The 12,235-nt window shown below is 34.3% G+C and overlaps 1 protein-coding gene across 1 annotated transcript in view; it reads left to right on the top strand.

Annotated features, from left to right (window-relative positions):
- san (Probable N-acetyltransferase san) overlaps positions 1–11,829 on the top strand; it is a 43,882-nt gene extending 32,053 nt beyond the window's left edge. The window contains exons 4-5 of the mRNA XM_090412952.1: positions 7,003–7,069; positions 11,639–11,829. Coding sequence (XP_090269078.1) covers positions 7,003–7,069; positions 11,639–11,804 — 233 coding nt within the window. The 3' untranslated portion in view covers positions 11,805–11,829. The remainder of the gene's footprint in view (positions 1–7,002; positions 7,070–11,638) is intronic.
- The last annotated feature ends 406 nt before the right edge of the window (positions 11,830–12,235 follow it).

Genomic DNA, 12,235 nt, shown 5'->3' with positions numbered 1-12,235 from the left:
GCCCCATCCTATTGTAACCACATCTCTGGAGTATCAGCAAGAGCTGGTCTTAAAATATTGTTGATCGTATCGCGATATCGCTCACGAATTACAGTTACGGCATTGCCATTATTGGCTTCAAAGAAAAATGGTCCAATAACATGTCATGATGCAACCAAGCACCAGACCGTACACTTAAGTGGGTGTAATTCTCGTTGGTGGACTACCCTTGGATTCTCGGTACCCCATATTCTGCAGTTCTACTTGTTTACAAAACCGTTCAAGTTAAATTGAGCTTCATCACTCATTATCAGATGATCCATAACATCATTTTGTTCTCGGACCAATTCTTGTAAGTGAACAGCATACAGCAGACATTGTTGGTTATTTCTTGGGTTCAGATCTTGCACTAAATGCATCTTGTATGGAAACGTGTAAATCATTTCTTAAGATTCTTTGCAATGACCTCAGGTATTTCCAACTCAGCAGCACGTCTTTGGGTTGATGTTCTGGAGTTCTCTTCAATCTCCTGAATGCGTTGAATATTCATGTCACTTCGGGCAAAATGTGGTCTTCCAGATCTTGGCAGATCTCGCACTGCACCTTGCTGCTGAAAGGTGTCCCACCAGGCATCGGATCATTGATTTAGAGGGTGCATTTCGCATTAAAATGACAGTGATAGGCTCGTTGGGTCTGGATTATTGAACAATGATGTTCAAAATAAAGCTCTATGATCTTGGCTCGTTGCATAATGGTGTAACGTTCCATACTGAATCTCCCAGATGTACTTCACAAGCTCTGAAAATTAGAACAACATTGAATTCCAAAAAGTTATGATTTTTTTTTCAACTCCTTTGCTACTTTTGCACTACCCTGTATAATAAAAACAGCTCTCAGGATATTATTATTCCAGCTTCTGAAATGAAAGAGGAAACAAATATCTTTACCAAAGAAATAAAATAATAGCACCTGGTATTGATCAAATATATGCAGAATCTTAAAAACAGGAAAGGAACAACTTTTGAAACATTATTTGAAAGGGTCTACAAAAATGAAACAATACCTATTGATTGGTTATAACTCCTATATACAAAAAAGGAGACAAAACAGCTCTCAGGATATTATAGAGGCATTAGCTTCCTCAGTATTCCAAGTAAGGTTTTTACTAAAGTACTCCAAAAACAAATTAAGCCATATATAGAACTAGCATTAGGAGAAGAACAAACAGTTTTCAGGACGAAGCACAGTTGATCAATTATTCATCTTAAGGCAGCTAATAGAAAAATATGAAATTTATATAGCAACTTTGGTTGTAAATTTCATACTTTTAGTCAGGCATTTGATTCAATCTGTAGAAGAGAACTATGGGAAACCGTGAAAGAATTTGGAATTTCCAAAAAAACTAAGAATAATACAGAATCTATATGACAAATCTGATAGTGCAGTACGAGTGGAGGACACTTTAATCAGCTGGTTCCACACAGAGAGTGGAGTAAGACAAGGATGCAGTCTGTCACTGGATCTGTTCATTTTTATACTTGAAAAAGCAACCAGTAAGTCCTTAAAGAAGACTGGAATCAAAATATATGGGGAAAATATAACAAATTTAAAATTTGCTGATGACATTGCATCACTTGCAAGCACAGAAGAACGTTTACAACGAATTTCTAATAAAATGAAGGACGAATGTATAAAAGTTGGATTAAACTTAAATACAGACAAAAGAAAAATTTGTGCAAATAGGAAAAAGAAACCCCAATCTGAAAATTGAAATTGATAGTAAGAATCTAAAGCAGGTAGAAAACTTCACCTACCTCGGAGTAGTAATTGAGTAAAATGGTGAAATTACAAAAGATGTAAACAATCAGTGAAGTGTCCCAAACTTTTGGATGACTAAATAAAAAATGTCAAGTGATGTCCAACAAGTAACAAAAGTAAGAATCTATAAGACAATGGTCCTCCCAATACTTATCGATGGAAGTGAATGCTGAAATTGCAAAAAAGTTGAAGAGAAAAAAATTTATTAACTACTGAAATGGGTTGGCTAATAAGATCACTTGGAGTATCTCTGGATAGACTAAGAAACGAAGACATAAGGAAAACAACTAAAACAAGAAATAATAATAATAGACAAAATCCAAGAAAGAAGACTGCGATGGTTTGACCATGTGAACGGCATGGACACAGAAAAGTTATTAATGAAAGCCCTATATACAACGATGGAAGGTAAAAGATCCAAAGGGCAGCCCAAAATTAGATGGATAGGCAAATAAGAGGACCAAACACCTAATCGTAACAAGTGACACCTAACTGGACAGAATTGTTTGGACTCTCCAGGGATAGACAGAAGTGTAAAGAGTTCATTCAGCCTCATCATCCACATAGATGATGGAAGAGAGAAAAGAAGACTATCATATCCTTTACATCCCTTGAGGGTACATGTCAGGAATTTGATGATGGTGTTTGTTCTGACACTTGTCTTAATCTTTTTAATGCACATTTCATGGTACATGTTTAATTTTTCCCAGGTGTGAGATATAAAAAAAAAAAAAAAAAAAAAAAGAATAAATAAATTTACATGTTCAAACTTTTTTTGCTTCAATCAAATTTACTTCAAAATCAAACTCGTAACCAGTAGTTGCGAGTGCTAAATAAGCATTTAGGGGAAATTCCAACTACTTATATGAAATTCAACTTGCATAAATTCCACGGAACACAACACTTGTGTGAGTCAGGGAGTGACTGTACCATGTTTCTGTGAACAACATCATGCTTTTCAAGGATTTAGGCTTAAAATGGCCTAGGAAGTCATTGTTGAATCTCTTTAGAGGACATCCTGGTTTTATTTCCTAATGGTTTGCAATTTAATACTTGTTTTGGTTATCTTTCTCTTTTCATTCTTTTAATGTGTTCCATCCATTTATGTTTCTGTGAACTAGTGAAAAGCACTAAGAGATGGCAATATATGGGTTTCCTTGATATATCTTGGTATTATGTAGTATTTATTTATTTATCGTATGGCTTGTACACAGGGTTAAAAGACAATAAGATATAATACACATGAATATAGATAAGATACACATATATGATTTAAAAAAACAAAAGTACATTCAGGCAAATACAAATATGAAATTTATGAAAGCATCAGACAGAAGATTAGTCATATTTTAACATTTAGGATTTTGATCCTGTTGATCGCCTCTGGGGATAGGTCAAATATATCCTTAAAGTCACCTGGATATGTTGTCAGCTCGCATTCCTGTACTATATGATAAATGGTTTGGGTCTCGGCTCCACATGGACAGTGGGGATTTGGTATCTTACCCCACTTTGAAAGTAAGTCTCCACATACACCATGGCCTGTATGAATCCTGTTAACCGTCGTCCATATATTCCTGGGCAGGTCAAATCCAGATGGTTTTTGGAAGATGTTTATGTGATTGCGAACTTCAGGTGATACTGCTTGGGACCATAGTACATCCCGCCTACTCACCATACTGTCATTCTGGCTAAGAAGATTACAGGCGGTTTTTATGGCAGGTCTTCTGGATTTTAGTTTATTGGATAAAGCATCTGGAATAAATTCATGTATTGGGAGATTTTGGTTATTTAAAATTCTTTTATATTCACAAAGCAAGACTTCCTGTCATCGCAGTTCCGGAGGAGCAATATGGCTCAAAGTGGGGAGCCATTGTAAGGGTGTACTCCTAATACAACTGGTTATTAAATGCAGAGTAGAGTTAAGTTGAGTATCTAGTTTATTGACATGGTAACTATTGAGCCAGACAGGAGGCGAGCACCATACTCTGCTGCACTGTAAACTAGACCCATTGCAGTGCACCACAGCGTTGTGGCCCTTGAGCCCCATAGAGTACCACAAAGCTTCTGAACTATGTTATTTCTGATGCGAACTTTAAACTTTAGCAGCGATATTAATCATATACTGTTTAAATGTCAGAGCTCTATCCAGAGTTATTCCCAGGTATTTAGCTGTCGGATTAAATGAAATTAATGTTCCATCAGCATATATCTCTGGTTTTTGATTTACAAGACTATTGTTCAGGTGAAAGCAAGAACATTTGATTTTACCAGAATTTGGTGTTAATCTCCATTTTTTATAGAACTGCCATAAAGCTGACAGATCATTTGTCAATATTTCTTCAGTTCTTTTGATAGACTTGTCGCTGATCGCCAAAGCTAGATTATCTGCATAAGCAAACTTCCTGCTGGCTGTTTCAGGAATATCTGCGATGTCAAGGCTAAAAAGCAGTGGTGCGAGCACTGAGCCCTGAGGTAATCCATTCTTAAGCATGCTCTGTTTACTGATGCTTCCTCCAGTGACTACCCTGAAATATCGATCACACAGTAAGTTGTTTAGGAGATGACCCAATATTTTACATGGGATGACCTTAAGAAATTTATGAGTCCCTCCCTCCAAACAGTATCATAAGCCGCTGTTAAGTCGATAAAGACTGCAGTAGTCTTCAGGCATCTTTGAAATCCTGCTTCAATGTAAGTTGTTAAGCTGAGAACTTGATCGGTGCAGCTGCGATCTCTTCTGAACCCTGCTTGTTCTATTGGAACACGTTCCAAAATTTTATCACTGATCCTGTTCAATATTAGTCTCTCCAACAGCTTGTAGATTGCACTTAAAAGGGCTATGGGGCGATAGCTTTTAGTTCTGTCTGCTGGCTTACCTGGTTTTAACACAGCAATGATTTTTGTCCTTTTAAATTTTTTAGGAACACAGCCACTGTCAAGTATATCGTTAAAGAACTTAGCCAGCCACGATCTTGCACAAGGTCCACAGTGCATCAGGAATTCATTATGAATATTGTCAACTCCAGGAGCCTTCCCCGTTTTGATATTTTGAAGCTCCGAGGATATTTCCTCACAGGGAAAAAGGCAAAGAGAATTGTTGATTCTTTTGAGTTACAGACTTCATAGCCTTTGGTTTGTGTTTTACTTCTTTAGTATGTTCTTTATCTATCAGAGCTCTAGAAAGCGAAACAATATCAGCAGCTATCTGATTCGGATCGACAAGAGGAGATTTCTTTGGTACAGAGGGGCTTGAACCAAGCTTTTTAAGTAGCGACCAGTGTTTGAAATCTATGTTTTCAGTTATTTGAATCCACTTTTCCCTATGAGCAGCATTGAGACTATGGAGCAGTTCTCCTATATAGTATGAAGGCAATACATGCTAATAGTTATCATTTCATGTCTTGTCTTGAAACTTAATTTGAAAAAGGCTTAGAAGTATAATGATGGATAATCTTTATTTTAATAACTGACTGTGTAAAAATCTTTGGTAGTCTGCCATTTGAGGATTCCTGGATTGATCATTCTTGGAATATTAATTCCAAACATCACCATCCTCTTCCTCCCCCTCCCAAAAAAAAAAATATATATATATATATGTAAATAATTTTTTTTAACTTGAGTAATGTATATTAGGGTTACCAAGTAATTTTATAAACTTGGTTATTTTACTCCTAATCCCAAGTAAGCAAACAGTTAAGTTTGCACCTGGTGTTGCACCATCTTTAGACTTGAACTACGTTCAGGCACAAACTTAACTGTTTGCTTACTTGGGATTAGGAGTAAAATATATATATATATATATATATATATATATATCACAAGGAAAATATAATATCTGATAACTTGGATGGACACTTTCATTACAACAAAATTAGTCATATGACCAAAAGTAAGGTAAGCATTCAAACAGAGGATGATATTTGATTCCAAATATCAAGTATAATCCTTTTTTTGAGAGTGATGAAATTTCAGCTTTAAGATTAACTCTCCACACATGCACACACTTAAACAAAACTGAAAATACACAATAATTTCCATTTAATAAAAAAAACATGAATAACTTCCATGAGGTTCAAGTGAGCAAAATCAAGTAAACAAGTGGCAAATAAAAGTGAACACCAAGATATGTATCAAATTTGAACAGGTGTACAAATATTTTCATATATAGTGGCACACTGGAATTATACTTTTGATATTTATTTTATACTTTTGAATACACTTCTTCAGTTGATTGAAGTGCCTGTTTACCATTTTGCTGAAGATATCACTTTTTGATGTTGTTTGGTAAATGTTCGGCACAAGTAGTTGAAACTTCTAGAATTTCAATTGCTAGTTTCTGCACAGTATTTTTACCAATCTCACTCTCTTTTAAAGGTTGAAAAATCTCTCATTTACTACTAGTACTAGGATGAGCCCAGAGTTAAAAGAAAATTACTCTTTGTACTGCAATTTAATATCTGATAACTACTAGTGTATTTGTTCAGTGTAAGATGAATAAAGAGGAACAGTTGGCATTTGCACCGAATTTGCTGAAAATGAAGAATGGCAGAATTATAGATACCAGTTTAGCTAAGCAGTGACCATTGGGTTATCTGTAGAAAAGGCATAGGGAAAAAAACTGAATATTGCAATAATGACTGAGATAAATCAATAAGATTGTATATAAGAAGGAATAAGTAAGCAGCCTGCTTGTGCTGTGGAGTACTCTAGAATTTGAAAAACTTTTTCAGGTATCTTTTCCAAATGCATTTGTTCAGGTGTATCGTAATCTCTGGAGCAAAAGATAATGCTCATTAACTTACACAAATAAATCTTAAAATACTATTCTACCATTTGAGATCTTCAAATCACTCCATTTCTTATCTCAGAGATGCATTAATTTCATGGATATTGTATTTAAAACTACCAGCCAAGATTCTTTCACTTGAAGACTCAGATCATTTTTCTTTCTTTTTCATTCTTTTTCCATCTGCACTCTAGAATAATTGCAGACAAGTTTTTCACCCTGTTTCCCTTTTCTCCATCTATCCATCCACCAGCTGGATGGATGAGAAGAGTCATTATCATTTTAACCTTTTATATCTGAGATTGTTGTTAGTTTTCATAATGCTTATTAACCAAGTTGTTTCAACTTTGCATACTTATATTTTGTTCTTAAAAATAAATACTCTGTTGCTAATGACATTTCATTTCTTGTATTAGGTACCAGGATGGTTGAACATGTTTTAAATTATGTTGAAAATGATGGTAACTTTGACAGTATTTTCTTGTAAGTATATGTTTTTGTCACTTTTTATTCTTATAAAGTGCAAAATATATTTTAACTGAAAATTGGACTTCTTTCAGAATGATTTAATGTTGTGATATTTAGGATTACACCACATTTCAATTATTATTCACTGTAACTTTGATTATTTTAGTTTATGCATGGTATCACTGAAAAGATGCTGGCCCAGTTGGTGTGAAGTTGGACTGTTTATGAAAGGCAACTGGACGTTCATGTCTTCATAGCTTTTCAGGAAAGCTTAGGCTCATGATTACCAGTTCAGTTAAATAGTGCCCTCTGTACAGGTGTTTGTAGAAAAAGCATACATCAGAAAGAGACCAACTTTCTGAATAACAGACTAAGTAAAGGGGATATGTGTAACTCCAGGAGCACCATCCCAAATTTAGGAACTGTATTTTGTGAAGCATTGGGTTAGGATTTATATAAAATGTGCAGGTTGAAATCACCCACTCAAGTAAAAAAGATATTCTGGTATCCTGCACATCTAAACATCCATAAGACTTGAATTATTTATGTACATGACAGATTTCTCATTGTCATATAGTCAAGGCCTTATGAGCTGCAGGTCTTGTACAGAATGTATGCAGATTCTATGCTTGTAGTGGAAACACTTATGGAGTTGCTTGTGGCTGCTCTCATCCCTAAGCATAGATTTTTATCGCCATCTATCTTATCATCATACTAGGAGTATGGTGATAAGATGAAGCCATTTTTGTCAAGGAATGTCAGATCCTGTGGGTTTGGGAATGCTTGCCAAAGTAACATGCAGAAGTTTTCTTTATATATTATCTCTCAGAACTGTTATTCTTTCCAGTGCTTATTATTCAGTATACAAATGACTAGTGCTAATCTCTTTTATAGTTTCATCCATTTTGCATATATCCATGTAATATGGATATTTACAAGAAATTTTAATAGTATAACCATATAACAAGCCATCATCATCATTTTTGTTATGTACATTTAGGAATACAGAATGTTATTTGTTAGGTCTCAAATATTGTTCAGAACCTATATTTAATTTTTCTAAGGCACTTCTAACTACATCAGATGAACCAATGTAGTTAGAAATGCATTGTCAGTTAATTATTACATTAATTACGATTAGTTTGAAATTTTCAAATTGCAGTTTGGAAATCGCTGCCTATAAGAAAGTTTCTAGTGTTGTGCATGATGTGGTTTAGATAACCATCTCTCTCCTTTGAATGGAATTGTGAAAATTTTGAATTATTCTTCATAGATGCTTGTTCAAAATTTATAAGAGAAGCCTGTTTTTGAAAGTCCCTGATATAGCCAGTGTTTCTAAAGATGAGCAGCATAATACTGCAGGAGATTTCAGACTAGAAACTCTTAGTGGAGCAGTTGAGTCTAGGACTATACAAAGACTTTGTCACATGAATTAAAAGACCAAATGCAAAAGTTAGGTTACTAGAACTATTTCTAATTCTGTAGGCTGAGTACAAAATACTGAATGTATTCTTTAAACCTCCTCATGTCCTAATACCATCCTTTATCTGGCAGTTTTTAGTCCTGCAACATTAAATTGCACATCTTTGCTGTTGCTCTGTTTTGGAAATTCATAAAATGCAACTATGTTATGTATTAGCTCTGAGTATTGATGATAGATTTTGAATATTTTTCAGCTTCTATGTAAATTTCAGAAGTCATTTATCTAGCAAAGGGTAAACATTCAGATTCACTGATGTGAAATATTTATATACAAGGGAAAGTTAGTTACAAATGGTTATGAAAAATAAAACAAGTGAAATACAAACTTTGAAAAAAACATTGATTTCTCTACACAATTCCCTTCAACGTTTATAAACTTTCTTATCACTTTATCAGTCCTTCAAAACCAGCAGCATGGTTTTGTCTATCTTAGCCAACTCCACACCTCATTTTCAGTCTTCTGATCATCAACAAAATGTTTAGCTTGCTGAAACCGCACCTTGTGGCAAATAGGTGAGTCACTATGTTGAAGTCGGGACTATAAGGTGTTCCCACTTGAAGTTTTTGAATTCTTGCCAGGGTGTATGAGGTCTTGCATTGTCGTGCAAGAGCAGTACTTCTCTTGTCATTAGGGCTGAATGTTTTTGGCTAATTGCATCCCAAAACTTCAATAAAATTTCACAGTAATGGCCAGCAGTACTCCATGGGAATCCCAAAAAACCATAAGCTTTTATGCTGATGTCTTAATCTTAAACTTCTTTTTAGCTGGTGAAGTGGGATATTTTCATTGCATTGCAGCATAAGGGGGGGCACAAAAGTTTTTTGTGCCCCCCCCCCCCACACACACACATAACAGCACACTGTTTGGCAGTTGTGTCCTTGAGCATTTTAGACTGTGAAAATGGCTACAAAACATGCATATGCATCTATTACATGTACAGTAATACTCCACATTGCAATGCTTTGCTGCATAATGATCTACTCATACAATGCTTCTTGATTATGACTAGTGCCAATTTATATGATGCTTTTCAGTTATGAATCAATGGATGAACAGTATTCTTGAATTCAATTCATTTATGATGCCATTGCTTTCTACATCTCTGATTTTGGATGTATCATTGAAAATTGATAAATGGCTACAAAACATGCATACACATCTACTACATGTACAGTAATACTCCACATTGCAATGCTTTGGTTTATAATCTACTAATAATGCTTCTTGATTATGACCAGTGCCAATTTATACGATGCTATATTCACTCATATATAATGCTTTTCAGTTATGAATGAAAGAATGCACAGTATTCTTGAATTCAATTTATTTATGATGCCATTGCTTACTACATCTCTATTTTTGGATATATCATTGATGTACCAATTAAACAACAGAGTACTGAGTCCTGTGGTACACCACTGGTCACATGCCTTCTCCTGGACTTAACTCCTTCCTGAACTACTCTTTAATATCTGTTCATCAGCCACCCTCTAATCCAAATCACCAGATTTGTGCTGATCACAATTTGTTTCAATTTATGCAACAGTGTTCTTTGTGTAATCCTGTCAAATGCCCATCACAAAGTCTAACAGTATCACCGAGTAGCCATTTCCCTTATCCAACTCCATTGTTACTTGATTATGAAAAGTAAGCAAATTACTAAGGCGAAACCTACCCTTCACAAAAAGGAAAAAAAAAAAATTCCTTATAGAGTATCATCTTCCTATCCAACCAGTCCCGAATTCTGTTTTTCACTGATTTCTCCAATACCTTAACCACCACTCCTGAGATGCTTATTGGCCTGTAATTTGCTACTTCTGTCTTTGAGCATCCTTTATGCAGTAGGTCTGTTTTGCCTTCTGTCTGCTCTACTGGTACCTTCCGGTACTGAGGCTTAAATTATAAACAGCTTGATCAGAGGAGCTGATAATTCCCTTGCACATTTTCATAATATACAGGCCGATATGCCATCTAATCAATGTTTTCATTGAAGTTCTGCAATATTTTAAGCACCTCCATTTCTTCAACCTTTATTTTTCCATTTGTCAATGTCACATCTGGCTTTGCAACATCACAACCTAAAGGTACACTCCTGCAAAGTTTAAGTTAGATAACAAAATATTGTTCATATTTTTCTTACATTAGCTACTAAGGTGGTGCTTCTTAGAATTTTCTGTTATTGTTTAATTGCTGTTCCCTTTTTGTACTTAAAATGCATGTGTAACATAAGCAAAAATTTTACAAACATTTTGATGGTGAATTTTCCATTCTTGTATTTTAGTCTTACTATGCCTACTTGTAGTATTCCATTTTGAAACAAGCATTTTTTATTTCATTTTTTATTTTTTTTCTGACTAGTGGACCGGTACTGTGCATTAATCATAAACATGATATCTCAGTCTTATTTAAATGAGATTTGACCTTGAGAAATCTGTTGTTTAGCTGAATTATTTGCATCTATAGGACTGATCTGCTAACTACATAGACTACATGAACCAGAGATGATCAAGGTGCTGTATTCTTGTAAACTGTAAGCATAGCAGAATCTGAAATGCATTCAAGACTTGCATCTTGGTATAACAATAGTATTTTTTTTCTGCAATCAAGCACTATGAGTCAATTCATGTATTTAAAAACAAGTAGTGTTGAGAAGAACAAAAAAGATCAGTCTTGACTCCATGGCAATTGAATCATTTTAATAATAAAAGAACTGTCCATATTTTGTGTGTATTGTTTTTCGATATTAGTGTTTTCCCATTTTGAACATGCAAATCCTCTTGTATGTTTCATAGTAGCAGAATAGTGACAAGATACTATTCTGTAAGTTTTCAAGGAAGGTCAGACTGCTACACATTCAACTCACTAAAGCAAACCAGCAGGAACTGTGATTTAATTAAATTCAATAATAAAAAATATTTTTTTTTTACAGAAGTTTCATGTTTATGTTTTCATTCAGAGGTGGGACCAGTTCAGAAAAAAATTTAATTGTGAATATTTTCTGATTTATTATTGTTTAAATAAGGAATATTTAGTGTAACTGTAGTTCATGTATTATTATTGATTCTGTTGCAAGTTGTAAAAGTTTTGTTTCTTTGTTTTAGGCATGTTCAAGTGAACAATGAAAGTGCCATTAAATTTTACAAAAAATTTGGATTTGAAATTGTAGAAACTAAACAGCAGTATTACAAGAGGATAGAACCTGCTGATGCTCATGTATTACAGAAAATGCTAAGACCTCCAAGAGAACCTAGAAATAATATTTACTAATAAAAAGAAAGGTTTAAAATGTTTCTTTGTTTTCTAGAGTAAATGTTTATACTATAATTCTTGAAATACAAATGCACAGTGCTGCAGAAGAAAACTTCCAGAAGGAAAAAACTCAAGTATAGGAAGTTATTTAAATTACATAATATTCTAGAGGCATTTTTTTAACACTCAAAATACAGAATTCATTTCATTCAGCTCTCACTATAGCAAACTTCTAGTGACAAATGATAGTTTCTTAGAATAAATTTCCTTCAGCATAACACTTATACTATTAGCCTAGCATAGGCTTCTCAGTAGTTTGTTATATCAAGTCAGATTAATATAGTTGTAGTGAGAATTGACTGTAATTGCATGATACTTGCAATTAGTGTCTTGAAGGCTAAAGGATTTGTGCTGAAACTTTTCTGCATCACTGTTTTCTGTATTATAAA

This window comes from Typopeltis vanoorti, chromosome 23, assembly GCF_054136105.1.
Source record: "Typopeltis vanoorti isolate ZY-2024b chromosome 23, IOZ_Tvanoo_1.0, whole genome shotgun sequence".
Lineage (NCBI taxonomy): Eukaryota > Metazoa > Arthropoda > Arachnida > Uropygi > Thelyphonidae > Typopeltis > Typopeltis vanoorti.
Note: the sequence above shows the minus strand (reverse complement) of the source record. Positions and strands in the feature narration are given on the sequence as shown.